General features: G+C 38.6%; 1 protein-coding gene across 3 annotated transcripts in view; it reads left to right on the top strand.

Moving 5' to 3' along the window:
* Window positions 1-27,058, top strand: part of IDE (insulin degrading enzyme) — a 167,425-nt gene that overhangs the window by 10,858 nt on the left and 129,509 nt on the right. For 2 of the 3 annotated variants that reach the window (XM_022569341.3, XM_022569339.3), the window contains exon 2: window positions 26,187-26,371. In XM_022569341.3, coding sequence (XP_022425049.1) covers window positions 26,187-26,371 — 185 coding nt within the window. Of the gene's footprint in view, window positions 1-14,094; window positions 14,198-26,186; window positions 26,372-27,058 lie in introns of all 3 variants that reach the window. The other variant, XM_089897924.1, reaches the window with a different exon arrangement.

Raw genomic sequence — 27,058 nt, 5'->3', positions numbered from 1 at the left:
ACCTGGGCCCCCTGTGTTGGGAGTGAGGAGCCTTAACCACTGGACCACCAGGGAAGTCCCTGTTTGTTCTTGAAGTATAATTGACCTATAACACTATGTTAGTTCCTGTTACACAATATAGCAATTTGGTATTTCTGTACATTTCAAAATGATCACCATGATAAGTTTAGTTACCATCTCTCATCATACAAAGATATTACATAATTATTGAATATATTCCCCACACTGTACATTTTATACCCATCACTCATTTATTTTGTAACTGGGAGTTTGTACTTCTTAATCTCCCTCACCTATTTCTCTCCTCCCCTAGCCCCCTCCCCTCTGGCAACCACCTGTTTGTTCTCTGTATCTGTTTGTTTGTTCATTTGTTCTGTTTTTTAGATTCCACATACAAGTGAAATCATACAGTGTTTGTCTCTCTGACTTATTTCACTTAACATAATACCCTCTAGGTCCATCCATGTTGTTGCAAATGACAAGATTCCATTCTTTTTTATGGTTGAGTAATATTCCATTGTTTGATATATATGTATATATATATATATATATAGACACACACACACACATAGACACACACACATACACACATGTATCTCTCACATCTTTATTCATCTGTTGATGTGCACTTGGATTATTTTATAACTTGGCTATTGTAAATCATGCTACAATGAAATGATATATCCAATAAGGGGTTAATATCCAAAATATACAAAGAACTCATACAACTCAACATGAAAATAAACAACCCAATCAAAAAATGGGCAGAGAGGGACTTCCCTGGCAGTCCAGTGGTTAAGACTTCGCCGTCCAGTGCAAGGGGTGCGGGTTCAATCCCTGGTTGGGGAGCTAAGATCCCACATGCCTCGGGGCCAAAAAACCAAAATATAAAAGAGAAGCAATATTGTAACAAATTCAATAAAAAGTTTAAAAATGGTCTACATCAAAAAAAAAAATAAAAGAAAAAAAATGGGCAGAGAATCTAATAGATATTTTTTCCAAAGAAGACATAAAGATGGCCAACAGGCACATGAAAAGATGCTCATCACTAATCGTCAGGGAAGTAAATCAAAACCACAGTGAGATCTCACCTCACATTTGTCAGGATGCCTATTATCAAAAAGACAACAAAGAAGAAGTGTTAGGATGTGGAGAAAAGAGAACCCTTGTGCACTATTGGTGGGGATGTAAATTGGTGCAGCCACTGTGGAAAACAGTATGAAGGTTCCTCAAAATATTGAAAATAGAACTACCATATGATCCAGCAATTCCACTTCTGGGTATGTATCTGAAGAAAACGAAAACATTAATTCAAAAAGATATATGGAGTCCTGTGATCATTGCAGCATTATTTACAATAGCCAAGATGTGGAAGTAACCTAAGTGCCCATCAGTAGATGAGTGGATAAAGATGATGTGGTGTACACACACACAAACACACACACACACACACAAAATGTAGTATTACTCAGCCATAAAAAAGAATGAAATCCTTTGTTTTTAATTGAACTTAAAAGATTTGTTTTTATGGAGCAAGTGCATTTGAGATTTTGCTTTTCAAACAAGAAGAAACGAAAACAAACATTAGCTTTCTTTTTTCCTTCTTTATTTGGTTGGTGAAAGTTTTCCCACCTTCCTTTCTTCCCTAGGGCTACTCGGTGGTTTTTGTGTGCTCTGCTGATGGCTAATACATTATTACCCTTATGTTTCCTTCTAAGAGTTTTATTGTTTTAGCTCTTACATTTAGGCCTTTGATCTGTTTTGAGTTAATTTTTGTATATGGTGTAAGGTAGGAGTCCAGCTTCATCTTTTTGCATGTGGATGTCTGATTGTCCCAGCACCATTTGTTGGAAAGACTATTCTTTCCCCCATTGAATTGTTTTGGTATCCTTGTCAGAAATCAGTTGGTTGTAAGGGTGAGGGTTTCAATCTATTCTATTAATATGTAAGTCTGTCCTTATCCGGACCACACTACTTTGATTACTCTAGCTTTATTGTAAGTTTTGAAGTCAGGAAGTGTGAGTCCTCCATCTTCATTCATATTTTTCAAGATTGTTTTGACTATCCTGGGTCCCTTGCATTTCCATACAAATTTTAGGATGAGCTTGTCAATATCTGCAAAGAAGCAACCAGATGGGATTTTGGTCTCTGTGGGGAGTATTGCTATCTTAAAGATATTAAATCTTCTAATCCATGAATATGGAGTTCTTTCCATTTATTTAGATCTGCTTTAATTACTTACAACAGCGTTTTGCAGTTTTCACTGTATACGTTTTCTACTTCCTTGTTAAATTTATTTCTGTTTCATTTTTTGATGCTATTGTAAATGGACTTGTTTTCTTATTGCAATTTTAGTTTGTTCATTGCTATTATAGAGAAGTACAGTTGATTTTTTGTTTTCTATATACAAGATTATGTCTTCTGTGAAAAGAGCTGGTTTTACTTCTTCCTTTCCAATTTGGATTCCTTTTATTTCATTTTCTTGCCTAATTGGCCTGGCTAGAACCTTCAAGTACAGTGTTGAATAGAAATGGCAAGAGTGGACATCCTTGTCTTGTTCTTGATCTTAGGGTGAAAACAGTCTTTCACCTTTAATTATGTTGCCAGCTGTGGCTCTTTCATAGATACCCTTTATCAGGTTGAGGAAGTTCCCTTCTGTTCCTAGTTTTTTGACTTCATTATGAATAGGTATGAAGAAATGTAATTTGGGTTTCCCTGGTGGCACAGCGGTTAAGAATTCGCCTGCCAATGTAGGGGACATGGGTTCGAGCCCTGGTCCGGGAAGATCCCACATGCCGCGGAGCAACTAAGCCCGTGTGCCACAACTATTGAGCCTGTGCTCTAGACCCCGCACGCCACAGCTACTGAAGCCTGCGCATCTAGAGCACGTGCGCTGCAACAAAAGAAGCCACTGCAATAAGCCTGCGCGCCACAAGGAAGAGTAGCCTCCGCTCACCGCAACTAGAGAGAAAGCCTGTGCACAGCAATGAAGGCCCAGTGCAGCTAAAAATAAATAAATTAATTAAAAAAAAAGAGATGTATTTTAAAAACAGCCTCATACTTGGCATTGAAAATATTGCAAATATATTAAACAGAGTTTTTTCTTTAACCATTTGACAGTAAGCTGCCAATTTGATGCCCTGTCACTCCCTAATTCTTTAGTGTGATTTCCTGTAAACAAGGACATTCTCCTATATAACCGCAATATGATCGTTAAAATCAGAAAATTAACATTCATTCATTACTGCCATTTAAATCTCAGGTCCCATTCAAATGTCACCAGTTGTCCAGTTTTATCCTTTACTGAAGGATACCTAATGAAAGGATTCATTTCAGAATTAGCGTCATCTTTAGTTGTCATGTCTCTTTAGTCTCTTCAGAAGGGAAGTTCCACAGCCAAAGCATTTCATGACCTTGACTCTTTTAGAATTTACAGACCGGTTACTTTTAGAATGTCCCTAATTTGGTTTTTTCTGATTATTCCTCATGATCAAATGCAGGTTACCCAGCTTTGGCAGAAATATCACAAAATCGATGCAGTGTATGTTTTCATTGCATCCTATCAGTTGACACTCAGTTTTGTCCTTTATTGGCTATATTTACTTTGATCACTTTAAGATAGTTCCTCCCAGGCTTCTCCACGGTAAAATTACTCTTTTCCCTTTGTTATAAATATCTTCAGGAGAGATGCTTTAAAACTGTGTAACTGTAATGTTCCTCATCAAACTTTCAACTTATTCATTTTATTTATTTATATCAGTATAGACTTGTGTTGTCCTGTTTTATTTAAAGAGCTTTACTCTGTTACTATCGTGATTTAATCTGATGCTCAGATTGTCCCACACATGGGCAGTGGGGACCCTTTCAAGCTGGCTTCTGTATGCATTTAACATCCATCTTTCTTTTGTTTTTATTTTTTTTTATTTTTTGGCACAATGAGATATAACCAGGCTCATCATCTCATTTCCCTGTCCCAGTCCTGGAATCAACCATTTCTCCAAGGAACCCTGGTTCCTTTTAGTGGAGAATAAAATTTAGAAACCAAGTTCTAGGTGCTAAATGTACTCATCTGCTGTTTGGGGAGGAAGAGGAGGAAGATGGCTACTTCCTGGCCCTCTTATTAGGCGGAGCCAGACATACATGTATATACATAAATAGGTATTTGATATAGATACAGATACATAGATATAGACAGGTATTCTGTACACAGACCTACGTTAACATCTGTATTTATTTCCTGTCTATTTGTATATTGAAAACCATGAGCCATACAGATAACCTCCAATTCCAATCAAAGACTACCAAGTTCATTTTAGCTTTTTTCCTTTCCGTGTTTGTAATTCTTTGCCCTGATAGTGAGGACCCTGGTTCTCATTATTCTTAATAAATACACTTATTTAATCCATCCCACTAGATGTAACCAACATCTCATCATTGCTGCCGCCCCCTTCCCTTTGAGGTGCTTCCTGGGCACTGTCACCCTGTGTTGGGCTGCCCCAGGAGTCGTTGCCCTTTTTATTCTGTGAGAGCTTTGACACCCTGCTTGAGGCTGTTTTCTCAAAAGTATGCGTGCCTCCTTAACCCTGCTTGGGCCTCAGCTACCATGCTGGGCCACCAAGAGCAATTCTACTCTCCTCACCCCACTCAGGAATGGGGATATTTTGAAATTTGCATTAGCCTTTATTTTAAATACCCCAAAGTTTGTAAATAGAGCCGAGTACAAGGCCTAACTTTGTATGTTGTCTATAAAATTCAGGGAATAGAAAGTGATGGAAAAGGGTTTGGGTAACCATGTCCTCAAAAACAACACTATCTTGTCTTTTTTCCTAGGGGTTTTCTGGTTGGTGGCTGTAAAACAGGTGCTGTTTGAATAGGAAGTTGTAGGTGCAGAGTGGGTTGTTGGACTTAAATTTGTAACCATTTATGTGGGAAAAGTATATTAGCACATTTTCTAGAAGGAGGTACATTAAAAATGTGTTTATCTTTAGGTGGTGGAATCTAGGTAATTTGTATTTCCTCATACTTAAAAAAAACTATATACAACTAGCATAGATAACTTTGTTTCTTTTATTATATGAGTAATTATAAAATAAAAGAAATAAAAATAAAACAAGTGCTTTAAATGCCCAGTACTGAGAACTTTTGCTTGATGGTCCTGGGATACGGGAGAAGAAAAACGAAAAATGTATGTGCCCATATTCTTAGGAAAGCCTTTGATAAACATTTATTTAGTTTAATTTAGTTTTGTTTTTTTCTACCTTTGGCCTTCTAGTAGCATAGAATCCTGGCTCTTCACATCTTCTATAATGTAGTGTAGACATCCCAATGCATTAACTTTTTTTTTTTTGGTGGGGACAGAGGGTCTGGATATAGATGTATTTTTAATTTTTAAAAAGCTTTTTATTTTGAACTAATTTTAGACTTACAGAAAAGTTGCAGAAATAATACACTTCCCCTGTACTTAATCATTGTATAATTATCAAGAACAAGAAATTAGTATCTTTACCTTTGTAGTTGTTAAATATCTTGGAGGAGATACTTTGGGACTGTGCAAATCCTTTTTGACCTTACTTTTTAGCATCCACCAGTAGGTCTCTGCAACAGTTAGTACTGCCCTTAAAGATGATTATTTCGGGGCTTCCCTGGTGGCGCAGTGGTTGAGAGTCTGCCTGCTGATGCAGGGGACGCGGGTTCGTGCCCCGGTCCGGGAAGATCCCACATGCCGCGGAGCGGCTGGGCCCGTGAGCCATGGCCGCTGAGCCTGTGCGTCCGGAGCCTGTGCTCCACAATGGGAGAGGCCACAGCAGTGAGAGGCCCGCGTACCGCAAAAAAAAAAAAAAAAAAAGATGATTATTTCCCTCTTTATTTATTAATTGAAATTCTGTGAGGGAGAACTGTTTTTCTCCCTCATTTGTTTATTTATTTACTTATTTCTTTCAGTATGGATTCACAGATACTTATTTTACTCGACAGGTTAAAATTCATTGCTATCATTTATGTGTTGAACAAATTGTTCTAGCTTTGGCCATTAGGAACGCCTTTGGGTTGGCTCCTGTGTACTTTCAATAAGCCCCCATCTTTTTTAGAGAACTACTTTACTTCTGGCACTATAAGGTGTTTCAGACTCATTTCGTATTTTCTTTGCCCTATCCCTGAAATCAACTACTTGATTCTTTTTATTGGAAAGTGATGTTTAGGGATCACAGTCTGGACACTAGATGTACTTACGGTCACTGAGGTGTCATTGCGTTTAGTGGATAGTCTAGCTACCCCCACACATAAACATATTTATGTTTCTAAATCTGGATGGATATACTCCAAATCATGAGTTTGTATTGATATCTCTGATTCCAATTTAGTATTACAAAGCTTATTTTAGTCTTTTCTTTTTCCCTATTTATAGTTTCTTCCTCTAACAACGAGTACACTGGATTTCATTATCTACAATTTATTTACTTATTTGATCAGTTCTGGTATACATATAAAGTGCTTTCATAATTGCTAGCCCACACCTCTGTAAGAAACACTTTTGATAACTATATCATAATATTTATGTACAATAATTTCTGTCTTTATTGTATCCAGTCAAAATACTATTTTCCAGTTAAAGTTAGTTCATTTCTGTCTTTTCTTTAGAAGTTACCTTTTTTTTTTTTTTTTTTTTTTTGCGGTACGCGGGCCTCTCACTGCTGTGGCCTCTCCCGTTGTAGAGCACAGGCTCCAGACGCGCAGGCTCAGGGGCCATGGCTCACGGGCCCAGCCGCTCCGCGGCATGTGGGATCCTCCCGGACCGGGGCATGAACCCGTGTCCCCTGCATTGGCAGGCGGACTCTCAACCACTGCGCCACCAGGGAAGCCCACTGTCTTTTTTTTAAATTACTTTATTTATTTTTGGATGCATTGGGTCTTCGTTGCTGCATGCGGGCATTCTCTAGGTGCAGTGAGCGTGGGCTACTCTTCATTGTGGTGCGCGGGCTTCTTGTGGTGGCTTCTCTTGTTGCGGAGCACAGGCTCTAGGCGCGCGGGCCTCAGTAGTTGCATCATGCAGGCTCAGTAGTTATGACTCGCGAGCTCTAGAGCTCAGGCTCAGTAGTTGTAGCACACAGGCTTAGTTGCTCCGCGGCATGTGGGATCTTCCTGGACTAGGGCTCAAATCCGTGTCCCCTGTGTTGGCAGTCGGATTCTTAACCACTGAGCCACCAGGGAAGTCTCAAGTTAGTTCATTTCTTTCCCACCCTCTTCAGTATGATTATGTTCATTTCTAATACAGTTCGTTTCTTTTGTTAGTATTTTTATTTTATTTTGCACACTAACATCCTGACTGATTTTAATGGTTTTTTATTGTTTTAAATTGTGAAATATACATAAAGTTTACCATTTTAACCATTTTTAAGTGTACAGTTCAGTGGCACTAACTGTATCACATCAGTGTAATTACATTGTTGCGCAGCCATCACCACCTTCCATCTCCAGAACTTTTTCATTTTCCCAAACTGAAACTCTGTATCTGGCAAACAGTAACTTCCCATTCCCCCTTCCCCTCAGCCCCTGGCAACTACCCTTCTACTTTCTGTCTCTGAATTTGACTACTCTAGATATCACATATAAGTGGAATCAAGCAGTCTTTGTGCTTTTGTGACTAGTTTACTTCACTTAACATAACGTCTTCAAGATTCATCCATGTTGGGATTCTGTATTAACTTTTGAACTGTACTGTCGGAGTCTTGGGAATGCTTGACAGTATCACTGCCACTGAGGGGCCCTGAGATGGTGAGGTGGGGACTCTGACTTCCTCTGCTCCTCTTGAACCAGAGTAGTTTAGTTTTATGATTTACAGTTCTATAAGATTTCAGTAGAGGAAAGCATATTTTCTTTTTAAAAAAATAGTTTGGGAATCACATTATGAATAGTATTCAAGCCTCTACTTTAATACTAGGTGGTCAGGTGCTTCTGACACGACCTAGTCAGTGGCGACTATTCTAACTGTTCATTGGTTGCATAAGCATCAGTAGCTCTCCTTCCACCTTCCACCACTAAACTTAGTTTTGCCTGCTGAGGCAACACAAAGTGAGTTTGCTCTTTTACCTAATAGGCTTGGATATTTGAACGTTGCTTTTACGGATTGGTCATAGTGTTGTGGAAGAGTCCATCCTGATACAGATCCTTTTGGGACTAGACAAGAATGCAGATAATTATTCTTTGGCTCGCATTGCTATTGGGATCCTGGAGCCACAACGCCTGGACTCTGCCATTCACCTCTGTGTGGCCTGGTTATCATTACTGCCCTGTTCAAGCCTTTTCCCTCATCAGCAAAATGGGGACAATAATAGTATCTACCTTACAAGTTTGTGGTGAGAATGAAATGAGGAAATGCATGTAATGTATATGTCTCCATCATATAGTTAAGCGTTCAATAAATGTGGACTAATAACAGTAACAATGCCACCATTGCTATGAAGAGAAGAAAGTGTTATGTATTTTATTTTTGGACGCAACAACAGGGGTGTAATTTCAAAGTTGTAGGCAGCCACCTAGATGGGGCTTGAGAGGTAAGTTTTTTTAAAGTCTGTTTCTAAATAGAATAGCATCTGCAATTAAAAAAAAAGTCATCAGAATCTAGGCTCTTACCTACGAAACTACCTAAAATTCTTGTGCTATTTGTAGAAAGAAACAAAATGAATCCTAAAATTGACAGCAACATTGGGCCAAACCACATTAGGTCAGCAATTGAGAAAGTAGGTTCCGGAATTAGGCTGTGGGTTCTGTTCCATTGTCTGCTTAAAGCTCTTACCTCATATCACAAACAGTTCAAAAAAATTTGTTTGGAAATTGCCCAAGTTGTGAGCCAACAAACTAGTTTCTTAAGGGAACCAAGTTGTCAGCAGCAACAGTGAATGGAAATGGAGCTCAGGTTTTTTCCTTATTAATCAGCTTGTTGTATTGTGATGTTGCTGATGCAAGTTAACAACAGTAACAAAAAGTTCACTTTGGACTTATAAATTTACTAAGCAGAGACTAGTATGTTCAAGTCCATTAAGTTTTATCTTTTCAAAGATTCTTTCTGTACTGACCTGAAAAGTACAAAGAATAAAGACCAACTAATAGTTTACTATCCATAGATAACCATACTGAACATTTCTGTGAGTATCCTTCCAGGGATTTAGTCTCTGTACATAAGATAAGCTTTTTAACTTGATGGAGTGATTAAGAAGAGCATGGTGCTGTGGTGTCTAAAGACTTGGGTTTAAATCTTCGTCCTTTTATTTAATGCGTGTATGGCCCTAGCCAAATAACTTTATGAGGTTTAATTTCCCCATCCAGGAAGAACATGAATAATAGGATCTACCTAAGGAATTTGTTGAAGGTGTAATCCCTACAAAGAGTTTATGCTGTGTAAAATACTGACTGAGCATTCAGTAAGAGTCTGTCGCAGTACCCTGGCTGTGCTCCTTCTAAGGCAGATCCCTTTACTTGTGTACTAGATTGCTTACTCAAGGACAAGGTTTCTACAAACCTCTCTCTTTCTCCTTCATTATCAGTTTTCCCCCTCTCTTCATTTAAACCTTTTCTGGTTCAGATTTTTTAAAATAAATAGGTAGGACTTCCCTGGTGGCGCAGTGGTTAAGAATCCGCCTGCCAATGCAGGGGACACGGGTTCGAGCCCTGGTCCAGGAAGATCCCACATGCCGCAGAGCAACTAAGCCCGTGCGCCACAACTACTGAGCCTGCGCTCGAGCCTGTGAGCCACAGATACTGAGTCCTTATGCCACAACTACTGAGGCCCATGCCTAGAGCCCATTCTCTGCAACAAGAGAAGCCACCAAATGAGAAGCACGCGCACCGCAAGGAAAAGTAGCCCCCGCTCGCCGCAGCTAGAGAAAGCCCGCGCACAGCAACAAAGACACAATGCAGCCAAAAATAAATAAATTTTAAAAACTAAAAATAAATAGGTGGGAGTTTAATAGATAACAGCTTTCTGTGTTTTGATAAATCTGTCTCCAGGTTTTATTTTAAGTGGATTAAATTGGTTGCAGTTATCCATTATTTTTGGATGATGAAGTCAGAACTATAAACTAGGGTCTTTCATCCTGAGCACTGTTGACATTTGGGGCCAGATAATTTTGTCATGAACGTTATCCTGTGCATTGTAGGTTGCTTAGCAGCATCCCTGGCTTCGACTCGCTAGTTGCCAGTTGTACCTTTCAGTTGTGACAATTCATTTGTGACACATTGCCAAATGTCCCCTTGGGAAGTGAGTGGTTCTGTTGAGAACCACTGACTTTTAAACAGTGGCTTGCCTATAGCAATTATAAAGGGATAATTATTTGCCTGTTTTTCTTATAGTCTTATAAAGTACCATCCTTTTACCAGGCCGTCCTGGAGATGACAGTATACAGCTGGAATTTGCATGAGTATATGTTAAGAATGCCAGTAATAACATGGTGACTGTTGAGGTGGTCTGTTTGCTTCTCGCCACCCTAGGAACATAACAATGGTGATGATTATAAGGTTACCATTTGTGGGTGCCTACTATGTACCAGACACTGCCTGGGTGAAGTTTACTTATACCTATATTACAGGAGAAAAGCTGTAAAGGTTGTCCAAGTCTGATGCAACTTTAGGTACCTCTGTCAGTTTAGTGCACCCACATGAACACTTCACGTGACTCTTGACTGGCAGTACCAGATGAGGCCCCAAAGCCGTTTGACCAAGAGTTCAATAGGATCCAGGATCTGAGCAGCATAGGGGTCATTTGGTAAAGGTGAAGGTATGTAATTACTGAACATTGTCTGGAAGTGGTCATTGAGTCAGTATTGGCATGGAGAATCATGCTAAGGCAGAGTACAGGTCAAGCTTTCTGAATCAGCATTAACTGAAGAGGGCAGGATTCTCTTTCTGTTAGAACCAGGGTGTACCTGTCAGTGGAACTGAGCCCTCACATGGATATTCACCACTCTGTACACAATATGAGTGTTTGCGGTTTGCTTTCCTTGGAGGGCTGTCTTGAGAGAATTATTTACAGATTGATAACTCTTCCTAGACTGTGATTTGAATTAATCTTTAGAGACCATGATAGGGATCTTTGAACTGTCCTTGCTGTCCTGAGGTCATGGAGAATCTATGAGGAAGATGACCCATGTGTAAAATTAATTCTGAGTTTGAGGAAATGTTCACTTTATATAGTATTCTTTTTTTGTTTTAAAATAAAGAAAAGAACCTGTCTAATTCAAATCTTGGGTTAGTGGTATGAATGTAAATTGATACAGCCACTATGGAGAACAGTATGGAGGTTCCTTAAAAAACTAAAAATAGAACTGCTGTACGACCCAGCAATCCCACTACTGGTCATATACCCTGAGAAAACCATAATTCAAAAAGAGTCATGTACCACAATGTTCATTGCAGCACTATTTATAATCGCCAGGACATGGAAGCAACCTAAGTGTCCATCGACTAATGAATGGATAAAGAAGATGTGGCACATATATACAACGGAATATTACTCAGCCATAAAAAGAAACGAAATTGAGTTATTTGTAGTGAGGTGGATGGACCTAGAGTCTGTCATACAGAGTGAAGTAAGTTGGAAAGAGAAGAACAAATACCATATGTGAACACATATATATGGAATCTAAAAAAAAACAAAAAAGGGTTCTGAAGAACCTAGGGGCAGGACAGGAATAAAGACGCAGACATAGAGAATGGACCTGAGGACACGGGACGGGGAAGGGTAAGCTGGGACGAAGTGAGAGAGTGGCATGGACATATATACACTACCAAATGTAAAATAGATAGCTAGTGGGAAGCAGCCACATAGCACAGGGAGATCAACTCAGTGCTTTGTGACCACCTAGAGGGGTGGGATAGGGAGGGTGGGAGGGAGGCGCAAGAGGGAGGGGATATGGGGATATATGTATACATATAGCTGATTCACTTTCTTATACAACAGAAACTAACACACCATTGTAAAGCAATTGTACTCCAATAAAGATGTAAAAAAACCAAAATCCTGGGTTAGAAGTTGTTGTTTAATGTAAATGTTGAAAATTATTGATGGGAGAATTTATTTATTTGAAGTTTAATCATTTTGCTTTTATTTGGATCACATTTATTGCTTGTCACTCTTAATTGGTTGCTGGGAGTGTCAAGTTTTATCTTGAAATCTTTACTGGGGTCTAAAGTAATTACTAAAAGCTAGCCTTCAAATCATACATAATGAGTAAAGACTTGTTAAATGATTTAACATATTATTGACTCAGTTGACTCATGCTGTGCTTATGACATGGGTCTCCTAGTTGTTGTGGCCAAGAGGACATCAACAGAAATAATTGTCTCAGGGATTCCCTGGTGGCGCAGTGGTTGAGAGTCCGCCTGCTGATGCAGGGGACACGGGTTCGTGCCCCGGTCCGGGAGGATCCCACATGCCGCGGAGCGGCTGGGCCCGTGAGCCATGGCCGCTGAGCCTGCGCATCCGGAGCCTGTGCTCCACAACGGGAGAGGCCACAGCAGTGAGAGGCCCGCGTACCGCAAAAAAAAAAAAAAAAAAAGAAATAATTGTCTCAGGACACACCTGAGAAGGTTTAGATAATTATTATGTTAATTGGACTGTTATTTCTTCTGAGCCTTCTTAGTTTAGTATCTGTTTGATATGGATAGCTACTTCTCAGTGTCTAAGTGGTACTATTTCCAGGATGACTTTTTTAAAATTTTATTTTATTTATTTATTTTTGGCTGTGTTGGGTCTTCATTGCTACGTGTGGCCTTTTCTTTAGTTGCGGCGAGCAGGGGGCTACTCTTCCTTGCGGTGCGCGGGCTTCTCATTGCGGTGGCTTCTCTTGTTGCGGAGCACAGGCTTTAGGCGCACGGGCTCAGTAGTTGTGGCTCGCAGGCTCTAGAGAGCAGGTTCAGTAGTTGTGGAGCACGGGCTTAGTTGCTCCCGCAGCATGTGGGATCTTCCTGGACCAGGGCTCGAACCCGTGTCCCCTGCATTGGCAGGTGGATTCTTAACCACTGTGCCACCAGTGAAGTCCCTCCAGGATGATTTTTGATGGATGATCTTTACAGCCTTGAGTAATTCATTTATCTCCCTCCTCTTTTATTTTACTATGTTTTATATTTTCAAAAACTCTTATTTTAAAAAACTTTTAATCGAAATATATCATGTGTTCAGCTTGATGAATTTTCACAAACTGACCATACCTCTGTGAACATACCTGTATAACCAGCACATGGTCAGCATCTCAGAAGCCCCCCTCATGTTTTCTTCTGTTCACTACCCACTACCCCCAAGGGTAACCACCATCCTGACATAAAGCATAGCTTGATTTTACTTATTCTTGCACTTTATTTAAATGGGAGAAAAACCACTTACTCTAGCATCTGACTTCTTTCACTCAACCTTACATTAATGAGATTCATCCTTATTTTTGTTCTTTGTTCTAGATTATTCATTTTCATTGTCATATACTATTCCATTGTGTGAATATATCACAGTGTATTTACCTTTTTATTGCTCATGGACATTTGATCTTTTCTAGTTTTGGCTATTATGAATAGTATTGCTATGAACATATAAATGCATTTATATGGGGTATATAGCTAATACATGAACTGTTAGGTCATATGTATATACTGCCAGTTTTTGAAAATAGTTGTGCCAGTTTGCATCCCCATCGGCAGTGTATGAGAGTTTGGGTTGCCCTCTGACTTCTCTATCACTGGTGTTTTTTATTCTTTTCATTTTAACCATTCTGGTTGGTATGTAGTGGTATCTCAGAAAACCTCCTGTGGCAAAACTCAGCTGTGAATTTGGGGCATCTTGGGGCTTTAATCTGTCAAACCAAGCTCATGCACCCACCAGAGCCTCATTTGTTTCTCTTCCCTTAGTAGAGTCCTTCTTCTTGGGTCAAGTATGATCTTTAGTCTGCACCCAGAATTGGCAGATACCTCCAGAGAAGAGAATAGATGATGATCATCCACTCACCTCAGAGGGCTCTCCCCTCTGGAATTCCAGTTTATCCACTCCTCATTGCTTCCACAACTCTCCAACATCTATGAAAATGTGATTTTTAAATTTTTTGTGGCTTTTTCTAGTTATTGAAGCTAAATCAGCTTGCCACGACCTATTATATCCTACGCAGAAGTGGAAGTTGTCAGTAGATTCTTGGGATTTTCTGTGTGCCCAGCGATGTCACCTGTGAGTAATGTTAGTTTTTTTCCCCTTCCTTTCTCATCTTTTTTTTTTTCTTGCATTATCAGACTGGTCATAATTACCAGTACAGTGTTTAATAGAAGAGGTGATAGTGGCATCTTTTTTGTAGGGATGGAGAATGAATGCATTATTTTATCATTGTGTATGACAATTGCCGTGGTTTTTGTAGTTTTTTCTAGATGAAGGAATTCTCTTCTATTTCTAGTTTGCTGACTTTTTTTAAAGACATGAATGGTTATTGAATTTAAATACTTTTTTTGCACGTACCAAGATGATTATATGACTTTCTCTTTCTTTCCCCTATTCCTATGGCTTAATGTATGCTTCTGAAAAATCACATATAATCTTACCATGTCTACTGTAATATTATTTTCATAATCCCTTTCATCCATGAGACAGTTCTGTACAGAGAGACAATTCTCTCTTTAAACCTGCTGTACATTTAAACCTACCATACATTTTCCTTTTTATTTTTTATTAGTGAAGTAGATAATATAGTTCTCAGCCCAGGGACTACTTTGGCAGATTGGAAATATTCTTCCGGGCTCCTACCACTACCTCTCTCTATTTTATATAGGGAGGAATGAGTGAAAAACTGAAAAATCTCCTTAGAGCATGATTTTGACCTATTTTAATTTTTATTTCCTTGTTTTTATTATTTGGGATTGTAAGGGAGGAGAATGGGGTCAGGGAAGGGCTGAGGGGGTGATAACGGGGAGCTGGGGAAGAAAGCCATATGTGATTTCCTTAAGCATCACCTTCTGCTCCTCCCCTTCCCACGCTTCCTCATTATAGTCCCAGCTTTGCCACAAATCAATTGTGTGAATGACCTTGGACAAGTCACTTAATCACTGAGCTTTTGTTTCCTTATCTGGGATTGAGGAGAATGGCCATGAACAGCTGCTGTGACCTTCCACTTACGGAGAATGGAAAGATTCAATGAGCAGTTTATAAAGCATATGACACTTTTAAAATGCGAGCGATTTTTAAAAAAATGTCTTTATTGGGATATAATTGCTTTACAATGTTTTGTTAGTTTCTGCTGTACAGCAAAGTGAATCAGCTATACGTATACACATATCCCCATATCCCCTCCATGAGTGGTTGTTAGGATTAGTTTTCTACAGTGACATCTATCTCAACATTTTCTAACAGCCTGAAAATTACCTGTGGAAGAAGGATGCTTGTGAAACACCCTCGGCCCCCAAACTACAACTGTAGGAAACCTGTAGTTAACTGTGGCAAGAGGTATCAAATGGAGGTTTTGTTAATTTGTTTAAACCTTCATAAGGTCTCTATAAATTGTTCAGAGCTAAGCTTGTCACTTTTGGAATGAACAACCATTGATATGTATGTACCAAAGCTAAAACAAAATTTGCAAAAGCTCTTTTCTCTAAAATGATACTGCTGTAGGATTCCTTTAAATTAAAATAACCCGTGTTCATTTAAGGGTTTGTTTTTTCATTGTAAACTCCTTTCCAGAGAGTTAGAACAGCGGACATGCTGCCTGGAACAAAGACAGAGCATCACATCGTGGGGAAGTAAGACTTAATTGACAGGATTTTAGTTTATACCCACCTTTATGATCTGTCTGGCGCATGAAGTGAGATACACTGGTCCTGTAAGTGAAGAGCCATGGGGTAGATCGGGGACCGGTACCAGTCCAAGGCCTGTTAGGACCCGGGCCGCACAGCAGGAGGTGAGCAGCGGGCCAGCAAGCAAAGGTTCATCTGCCGCTCCCCATCGCTCGAATTACCGCCTAAACCATTCCTACCCCCACAACCCCCACCCCCGTCTGTAGAAAATTGTTTTCCACGAAACTGGTCCCTGGTGCCAAAAAGGTTGGGGACCGCTGGGGTAGATGGTTCCCTGAGACATGTCATTTTTTAGGTCAGGTAACATGAATAGTATTGGGGAATATGTGGTCTTATAGTGAGACATCCGAGGGCTCATATCACCACTATTCTGTTTTACTCACCTCTGCCTTGTACAGGGAAGAAAGGGTGTTTGTGGAGTGGTTCTGATTTGAGGCGTTTTCTCTCTGGGTACCTCCTCCACATTCAGGAGTGCCATAGGTAAGCTTCACGTCCACCTATGGTTTTGGTAGTGGATGGATGGATTCCACAGAAGGGAGGTTTTGATTTATAATTTGACTATTAGCCCAATCATTTGCCTGTTCAGGTTTATAGGTCATCCATTTAGAAATTAGAAATGGATCAGGTCTAACTTTAAATATGTCTCGGGCTGTGGGGGTGGGTAGGGAGCAAACAGCAGAGTAAACTTGCTCAATCTTCTATTAAATCAGCTGTGAAACACTTAGAGATGTGAGAAAAAAGACTGTAAAGGGTCATCTGAATAAAAGATTATTTGCGTAAAAGTTTTTCTCTTGGCACAGGAATTTATAATTGATCTATTTGGGAATTTGTTTTTGCAGACCTGCAATTTAGGCCTAGATAAAAGTCCATGATCTTTCAGTGGAAGTTCTGGTTGTAGTTCTGTTAACATCAAGCTCTTGTTTTTCCGCTGAATGCCTCACATTTTTTTCTTCACCACCATTCTTTTGCTCAGGTCTCCCCTTCCTGCTATCTGGCATGCTTCTACTCACCTACTCTCTTTCCTGTCTCCCCTCCTGGACTGAGTTAGATGCCCCTTTTATTACTCCCATAGTTCCCTGGGGATAACTTTGTCACCACACTTAAAAAATAGTGTCTTGTTTTCATCTCTTGTCATAAGTCTGGGTTCCTTCAGAGCAAGGGCTCTGGTGTATTCATCTTTGTAGCCAACATGTGTGGTGTGGTGTCTGGACCTTAACTGTTTGTTTGGATATCAGGGTGCTTAGGTGGACAGGACTGGGAGTTAAGAGCTAAGTCCTAATTGTAACTTTTTGCTGTATAATCTTGGACAAGTGCTCTTCAGTTTTCTTTTAAGTAAGATGAGGGGACTAGCTCACCTGGGGATCTTGTTAAAACTGCAGATTCTGTCTTAGGAGGTCTCTAGTGGTTTCTAATGTTTTGCATTTTTAACAAGCTTACAAGAAGAGCTAGTGCTGCCAGTTCAAGAGCTACAAAGGACTAGATAACATCTAATGGCTTTTCCAGCTTTTACCTTCTGTGATTTTAGTCACTGTTTTAAATTATGAACAAAATTACAAGATATGCTGTAATTGCTAAACATCTCTCCAGTTTATCAGAATGTGAAACACTGACAATTCTGTGCCTAATTATGAAGTTGTATGATAATGTCCCTGTATTACTTCCAAGATTTTGACTTCGACAGGTTAAAAATATCAGATAGATGTCCAGAAAAGCATTTGAGTTAGCACTAGCTTGTCATCTAAAAGTCACTACTTGCTTGCTTGCTCTTTGGTGCATATTGGAGAACATTTGCAATAAATAAAATGCTAATGAGGGAGCTGAGATGGGTAGACATGTGATCCCATCAGTATAAATTCAGACAGGCAAGCTGTTGAGAAATTCATCATCATCAGAGGAGCTCCTGATCATTTCCTTCAGTTCTCCAGAAGGTGAGAATCAAATTGTCGTATGACATATTGATAGATATGCTGTAGGTAAAGGCAGACTGTACCTATTGAATATGGATTGCTGGGGATGGGTCTTGTTTGGAAACGTCTCTACTGTTTCTTTTAGCTTTTACTTCCTCAGGAAGTCACGATATTTGATTTGGGAGCATTGCCAGCTTAGAAATTTATAGCTGCCCTTGATCTGGTGTACAGATGTCTAAAAGTAGTTGGGTTAATTTTTATGTTTGATTCATAGAAAAAAAAATCCATCTCTTTACTCTTAACCACACCAGGAATATTAAACGGACATAGCTTCGGTGTCCACATGAGTTACATACATGCCTGTGATGGACTGTGATCATTTTCTTTCCTCTAAGCAAATGAAAATCTGGACAAGGGAAATTAAACCCTGAAAAAAGTACAGAATGTAGCATATAGTTGAGGGTGGTTATCTTAATTATAATGAATTTTTCACCTCCCACAGAATAAGACAGTTTGTCTCACCAAAGTGAGCTCTATTTCATTTCCTGACTATGGTTGTGGATTGAACAGAAGTTTTAGAGCTTGCTTCTTCATCATCATCATCGTCATTGCATTTTAATCATTTGTAACCCTTGGTTCCCCTAGATCAAACTAGCTGGGGCAAACAGTAGAGGGAGCTGGGTATAAGCAATGGCAATGGAACCAAAATAAATAGCCTTTGGTTTTTGCTCCCACTTAGTGGAATCCATCACGAGAATTCCAACCTTCTCCCTCCCTCCTGGTAGAGCCTTACAGGAGGGAGCTTAGGCATCCTCTTTGGTACACATGGAGCTTTTTTTTACTGTTGCCTTTTTTAAAAAAAATAATAAATTTATTTATTTATTTTTGTCTGTGTTGGGTCTTCGTTGCTGCGCGCGGGCTTTCTCTAGTTCCGGCGAGCAGGGGTTACTCTTCATTGCCGTGCGAGGGCTTCTCATTGCGGTGGCTTCTCATTGCAGAGCACGGGCTCTAGGCGCGCGGGCTTTGGTAGCTGTGGCACGTGGGCTTAGCAGTTGTGGCTCGCGGGCTCTAGAGCACAGGCTCAGTAGTTGTGGCGCGTGGACTTAGTTGCTCCAAGGCATGTGGGATCTTCCTGGACTAGGGCTCAAACCCGTGTCCCCTGTATTGAGAGGCGGATTGTTAACCACTGTGCCACCAGGGAAGGCCCTAATGTTGCCTTTTAATGCTGTCATTCTTGCTGGGGGTCTTAATGGAGGCTACCTAGTGGCTTATTTAATCTTAATCTTGCTGTTAGGTTGGAACTCATTTTTAAAATAGTAATGTATGTTGAACCCAAACTAAAGCTTTTGAAGCCAGCTGTGTATCAAAGGCATTTGCTGCAGTCCAAATAGGTTGTCTTTTGGGAAATACCTTAACCAGGATTATTATTGTTGTGACCTTCTTTGGAGGCTTAGACAGACCATTTTTATTACCCTGAGAATTTTTTTTTAACAACAGAGCACTATTTAAAGACTTTCCACTTAGACATTTTAATTTGTCTTTGATATTGAACTTAAGTAGCTTATAGCTAATGAAATAGAAAGGAGTTCTTAATAATAATAATGCCTTTTCACTTTCAAATTGCTTTTGAATTGTCCATGGTAGCCTTATAGCTCCAAAATGTTAGTATTATATTTTATGCTTTATTTTTAAAGAAATTAGTTTTTACTATAAAGAGGGCAAGATTATTAATACTATAAAGTACTATGTGTTTTTTAAAAAAATAAGTATTGCACATTTAGTATGACGTATAGTGTTGATATCCAGAATTCCAAATACTCTCCTCAAAAGAAGATCTAGGGGACATATTTTTTTTATAATTTTTATTTTATATTGGAGTATAGTTGATTTACAATGTTGTGTTAGTTTCAGGTATACAGCAAAGTGATTCAGTTATACATATACATATATCTATTCTTTTTCAGATTCTTTTCCCGTATAGGTTATTACAAAACACTGAATATAGGTCCCTGTGCTATACAGTAGGTTAGGGGACATTCTTTATAAGAGTGAACCTCTTTAGTTAATCAGTTGTTACCCAGAAGACTAGTCACAGATGATTTCATAGAGAAAGATATTCTGAGAGAAGCAAACTGGATTTTTCCCTCTCTTAATCTCCAGAGACTTTTTAATTTAAACATAGGCACATTCCAGTACCAATTTTTATAATTAATTAATTAATTAATTTTTGGCTGCATTGGGTCTTCGTTGCTGTGTGCGGACTTTCTTTTGTTGCAGCGACCAGGGGCTACTCTTCGTTGTGGTGTGCGGGCTTCTCATTGCAGTGTCTTCTCTTGTTGTGGAGCACGGGCTCTAGGCATGTAGGCTCAGTAGTTGTGGCTCATGGGCTCTAGGGTGCAGGCTCAGTAGTTGTGGCGCATGGGCTTAGTTGCTCCTTGGCATGTGGGAACTTCCCGGACCAGGGCGCGAACTCGTGTCCCCTACATTGGCAGGCTGATTCTTAACCACTGCGCCACCAGGGAAGTCCCAATCTCCAGAGATTTTAACACAGAAAAATAAAAATTTTATCTGATTTACCATTAAATCTGGATTTACCATGAAATCTGGATGTCTGTCAGTCTTTAAAGAGCAGTTAGATCCACTTCTTTTGTGTTCCAGGTAAAAAGCAGATGTGTTAGCACAGGCTTATTTTTTTCTCTGTAGTTTCGGATAAGTTTTTGGCTTTACCCGATTAGTATGTTGACCTACTAATAATAGCAGGTTCAGTTTTTGTCTCTTAAGCCGTCCCCAACATAGACAAAAATAGCGTTCGCTCTTAGTCTCAAAAACATACATACTGCAGATCTGGAAAATCCCTTCACTGCAGTCATACCAACTTACGGGTGCAGTGAAGGGATGGGTCCCTTCCCATCAGTGTAACTCCAGCCTTCCTAGAGAAGAAAGGAGAAGACTATCAGAGGAAGTGAAGTCCTTTGTAAGAGAAATTATCAAGGATCTCTGTTTAAGATCATTGGACTGTTCCTACTCAGACATTCAACTCTTCACCAGATTACAAAAGTTTCTTGGGGTCCTTCCAACTTTTTGTTTGTTTGTTTTTATGTGTTTGCTTTTGCTGCCTTCATAGGACAACCCAGGTCTCTTATTTTTATTAGGACTTCACAGGATTTTTCCTCAATGGTGTTGTTTCCTAGGTTTTGAGCATGTGAATATCAGACCCATCAGTTCCAGATCTGCCTTATCTCTGGATATCATAAGTTTGAGCAGTGTTTTGGCTAACCCAATAATAATACTTTCACAACTTCTCACCTCCCTTACTCTAGTAGATACCTCTGAAATATGTGGGAAAGCAGTTATTGATCATTGAAAACTCTTCTAGGTCAGCACACTGACCAACTCATGGCCCAACCAGTCTTGTTGCAAATCCCCATCGATGTGTTCTCCTAGGTACAAATATGGCTCCACAGAAACAATATTGTTACCATTCTGTGAAAGAATGATGCTTGAGAGGGAGGAGAGGAATGATTATGCGCTATAGATAGGCTATAAAAAGTTTCCTCTAGAGTCTGGATCAAAATGGTGGAGTAGGAAGATCCTGGGCTCACCTCCTCCCCTGGACACACCAAATCTACAACTACATATAGACAACTATCTCTGAGAATGACCTGAGGACTAGCAAAACAGATTTTCAGATTTGTTATATATGAACCTCATGGTAACCACAAACAAAAACCTATAACAGATACACAAAAAATAAAGAGAAAGGAATACAAACATAACACTAAAGAAAGTCATCAGAGCACAGGGGAAGGAACAAGAGAATAAGAAAGAAACAGAGAATTGTAAAAACAACCATAAAACAATTAACAAAATAGCAATAGGTATATCCCTGTAAGTAATTAAATGTAAGTGAACTAAATGCTCCAATCAAAAGACATAGGGTGGCTGAATGGATTAAAAAAAGACCCATTTATATGCTGCCTGTAAGAGACTCACTTCAGATTTAAAGATACACACAGACTGAAAGTGAAGGGATGGAAAAAGGTATTTTATGCAAATAGAAATGAAAGGAAAGCTGGGTTAGCAATATTTACATCAGACAAAATAGACTTTGAAACAAAGACTGTCACGGAAGACACAAAAAGGCATTACATAATGATAAAGGGATCAATCCAACAAGAAGATAATAACACTTGTAAATGTGCACCCAACTCAGGAGCACCTAAATACATAAACCAAATATTAATAGATGTAAAGTGAGATATTGACAGTAATACAATAATAGTAGGGGACTTTAAAGCCTCACTTACATCAATGGATAGATCATTCAGAGAGAAAATCAATAAGGAAACATTGGCCTTAAATGACACATTATATCAAGTGGACTCAATAGATATCTATAGAACATTTCACCCCAAACTAGCAGAATATACCTTCTTTTCCAGTGCACATGGAAGATTCTCCCAGATAGATCACATCTGAGCCACAAAACAAGTCAGAAAATTTAAGAACACTGAAATTATATTAAATAAGCATCTTTTTGGACCACAATGGTATGAAAATAGAAATCAGTTACAAGAAAAATGGAAAAAACACGAACACATGGAGGCTAAACAACATGATGCTAAGCAACCAGTGGGCCCGTGAAGAAAGCAAAGAGGAAATCACAAAATACCTTGAGACAAATGAAAACGGAAATACAATGTTCCAAAATCAGTGGAACACAGCAAAAGCATTTTCAAGAAAGAAGTTTATAGCGATCCAGGCCTACCTCAGGAAACAAAAATCTCAAATAAATAATCTAACCTTACACCTAAAGGAACTAGAAAAAGAAGAACAAATAGAGCCCAAAGTTAGTAGAAGGAAGGAAATAAAAAATATCAGAGCAGAAATAAATGAAATAGAGATTAAAGAACAATAGAAAATACAATGAAACTAAAAGCTGATTCTTTGAAGAGATAAACAAAATTGATAAACCTTTAGCCAAACTCATAGAGAGGACCCAAATAAGTAAAAACAAATGAAAGAGAAGTTACAACTGATACCACAGAAATGCAAAGGATCATAAGAGTCTGTGATAAACAATTACTTGCCAAAAAATTGGACAACCTAGAAGAAATGGATAAATTCCTAGAAACATACAATCTTCTGAGACTGAATCACGGAGAAACAGAAAATCTGAACAGACAGATGACTAGTAATGAAATTGAATCAGTAATCAAAAAGTTCCAAACAAAAGTCCAGAACCACGCAGCTTCACAGGTGAACTCTACCAAACATTTAAAAAAGACTTAATATCAATCTGTCTTTCTCAAACTATTCTAAAAAATTAAAGAGGAAAAGGAACACTTCAAAAATCATTCTACAAGGGCAGTGTTACCCTGATACCAAAACCAGATACAGACACTATAAAAAAAGAAAAGAAAATCACATGACAGTGTTCCTGATGAACAAAGATGCAAAAATCCTCAGCAAAATATTAGGAAACCAAATTCAACAATACATTAAAAGGGTCGTATACCACAATGAAGTGGGATTTGTTCCAGCAATTCAAGGATGGTTCCACATCTGCAAATCAATCAACATGAAACATCATATTAACAAAACGAAGGATAAAAATCATATGATCATCCCAACAGATGCAGAAATACCATTTGACAAAATTCAACATCGACTTATGAAAAAAACTGTCAGGGGTTTCCCTGGTGGCGCAGTGGTTGAGAGTCCGCCTGCCAATGCAGGGGACGCGGCTTCGTGCCCCGGTCTGGGAGGATCCCGCATGCCGCGGAGCAGCTGGGCCCGTGGGCCGTGGCCGCTGAGCCTGCACGTCTGGAGCCTGTGCTCCACAACGGGAGAGGCCACAGCAGTGAGAGGCCCACGTACAGCAAAAAAAAGAAAAAAGAAGAAGAAAAAGAAAAAACTGTCAACAAAGTGAGTATAGAAGAAATATAACCTCAACATAATAAAGGCCATATATGACAGACTCACAACTAACATAATACTCAATGGTGAAAAGCTGAACGCTATTCCTCTAAGATCAGGAACAGGACAAGAATGCCCACCCTCACCACTGTTATTCAACATAGTAATGGATTACTATTTTCAGATGACATGCTACTGTATATAGAAAACCTTAAAGACTCCTCCAAAATAACTTAGAACTAATAAATGAATTCAGTGAAACTGTGGGATTCAAAATCAGTATACAGAAATCTCTTGTGTTTCTGTATAGTAATAACAGACTTTCAGAAGGAGAAATGAAGGAAATAATCCCATTTACATTTGCATCAAAAAGAGTAAAATACCTAGGAATAAATTTAATCAAGGAGATGAAAGACCTGAACTCTGAAAACTATAAGACATTGATGAAAGAAATTGAAGATGACACAAATAAATGGAAAGATTATATTATGTTCATGGATAGGAGAATTAATATTGGTAAAATGTACACATTACCCAAAGCAATCTACAGATTCAGTGCAATCCCTATGAAAATACTAATGACATTTTTCACAGAATGGAACAAATAATCCTAAAATTCATATGGAACTGCAAAAGGCCCTTAATAACCAAAGTAGTTTTAAGAAAGAAAAACAAAGTTGGAGTTATCATGCTTCCTGCTTTCAAACTATACTAGAAAGCTATAGTAATCAAAACTATATGGCACAAAAACAGATGCATAGATCAATGGGACAGAATAGAGAGCCTAGAAATAAACCCACTCACATGTGGGTCAGTTAATTTACAACGGAGGAGCCAAGACCATACATTGGGGAAAAGACATTCTCATCAGCAAGTGATGCTGGGAAAACTGAATCACTTTCCTATACCATATACAAAAATAAACTCAAAATGGATTAAAGACTTAAATGTAAGGCCTGAAACCATAAAACTCCTAGAAGAAAACATAGGCAGTATGCTTTTTGACATCGTTCTTAGCAATATTTTTTTGGATGTATCTCCTCAGGCAAAAATAAACAAATGGGACTACATCAAACTAAAAAGCTGTTGCACAGCTAAGGAAACCATCAACAAAATGAAAAGACAATCTACTGAATGGTAGAAGATATTTGCAAATGATATATTTGATAAAGGGTTAATATCCAAAATATACAGACAACTCACACAACTCAATATCAAAAACAATCTGATTTAAAAAATGGACATTTAAAAAATGAATATACATTTATCCATGGAAGACATACACATGGCCAGCAGACACATGAACAGATGCTCAACATCACTACATCAGGGAAATGCAAATCAAAACCACCCCACACCTGTCAGAATGGCTGTTATCAAAAAGACAACAATTAAGAACCATTGTTACTTTAAATTAAAAAAAAAACCAATGTGAACATGATTTTTTCTGTATTGAAAGCTTGAATTATTCATTTTATATTTGGATCTTTCTGAATCTTAGTGTAACTTTTGGAATATGAATTTATAATTGAATATTGAGATGTGAAGCCGTGAAATCAGAAATATTAACAAATCAATGTAAGCAAGAAGTGCCAATTGCCAATTATCACAAGACAGGTACAAAGAAATGTGAAAAAAAAAATGACAAATTAAGTGTTGACAAGGACATGGAGAAAAGGGAACCCTTGTGCATTATTGGTGGACTTCATGCAATGCACCAATTGTATGAAGTTTCCTCAAAAAATTAAAAATAGGACTACCATACAATCCAGCAGTTCCACTTCTGGGTATTTATCCAGAAAGTATGAGAACACTAATTGAAAAATACAGGCAGACCTTTGTTCGTTGCAGCATTATTTATAGTAGCCAAGATATGGATGAATGGCGAATAGCAAGATTTCATTATTTCTCATGGCTGAGTAATATTCCAGTGTGTGTGTGTCTGTGTGTGTGTCTGTGTGTTTGTGTACCATACCTCACACACACACACATATACACACACAGGAATATTACTCAGCCATGAAAATAATGAAATCTTGCCATTTGGAACAGCACGGATGGACCTAGAGGGGTATTATGCTAAGTGAAATAAGTCAGACAGAGAAAGACAAATATCGTTTGATTTCACTTATATGTGGAATCCAAAAAACGAAATAAGTGAACAAACAAAACAGAAACAGACTCATAGATACAGAGGAAAAATTGTTGGTTGCTAGAGGGGAGGATGGAGCGGGGGGTTGGGCAAAATAGGTGAAGGTGATTAAGAGGTATAAATTTCCAGTTATAAAATAAATAAGTCAATGGGGATGTAGGGAATATAGTCAATAATATTTTAAGAACTTTGTATGGTGACAGATGGTTACTAGACTTATTGTGGTGATCAGTTTATGATGAATCACTGTGCTGTACACCTGAAACTAATATTGTATGTCAGTTGTACTTCACTGTACACATTTTTTAATCTGATGATATATTATATGGTTTTGCTTGTTACTCTTTGTTCATTAAAAGAAAAAAGCACAATCCAACAATTAATAATTTATTTCTTTTCAGTTTCCAAAAAAAGACTTACAGCAAAATGAATAATCCAGCTATCAAGAGAGTAGGAAATCATATCATCAAATCTCCTGAAGACAAGCGAGAATACCGTGGACTAGAGCTGGCCAATGGGATCAAAGTACTTCTCATCAGTGATCCCACAACAGATAAATCATCAGCAGCACTTGATGTACACATAGGTACAGTTTAAAATTATGAATTAAGCTTTGTTCAGTTTCATTGACCTAATGTTGACAATTATTAGAACTCTCCATATTTGTGCAAATGGAGACCTGGTAGTTACCAGTTCAATGTACCTTACTTTGTACAGTAGTCCTGTACAGCTGTTGGTAATCTACAGTTGTCTAAGTTAAATCGCCTTACATTTACCAAAAGTATCTTGTTAGGTTCCCAGCTAAGGTGACCTAGCAGCAAGGAAATTCATTCCTATCCTTTAAAACAGTGACAGTTCTAATGCCTTTACTTTATAAACTTTTGATATACTAGGAAATACCATATTTCCTAAATTCTTGTGTGCACATTTCTTCCACATTTAATGCTGCTTTAATCAAGTTATTTCTTATTTATATGTACATTTAGTTTCTTTTTTTCCTCTCTGAAAAGCTTTTATTTAATTCAATGGCATTTTAGAATTGGGAAAATAAGATAATAACCATCATAAGTTGAACAAATAATTATTGCCAAGCACAGCTCAGTGTGCTTTGCAAATTATCGTCTAATTTGTAGTTGCACAACTCTCTAAGTAAGGTATGTATACAAAAAGTGACTGAGAGCTTCACTGGTGGTGCAGTGGTTAAGAATCTGCCTGCCAATGCAGAGGACAGGGGTTTGAGACCTGGTCCGGGAAGATCACACATGATGCGGAG

Source organism: Delphinapterus leucas, chromosome 16 (assembly GCF_059928025.1).
Source record: "Delphinapterus leucas isolate spDelLeu-1000000601 "Yukka" chromosome 16, BTC_Dleu_Yukka2, whole genome shotgun sequence".
Taxonomy (NCBI): Eukaryota; Metazoa; Chordata; class Mammalia; order Artiodactyla; family Monodontidae; genus Delphinapterus; species Delphinapterus leucas.
This window is presented reverse-complemented; position numbering and strand designations above follow the sequence as displayed.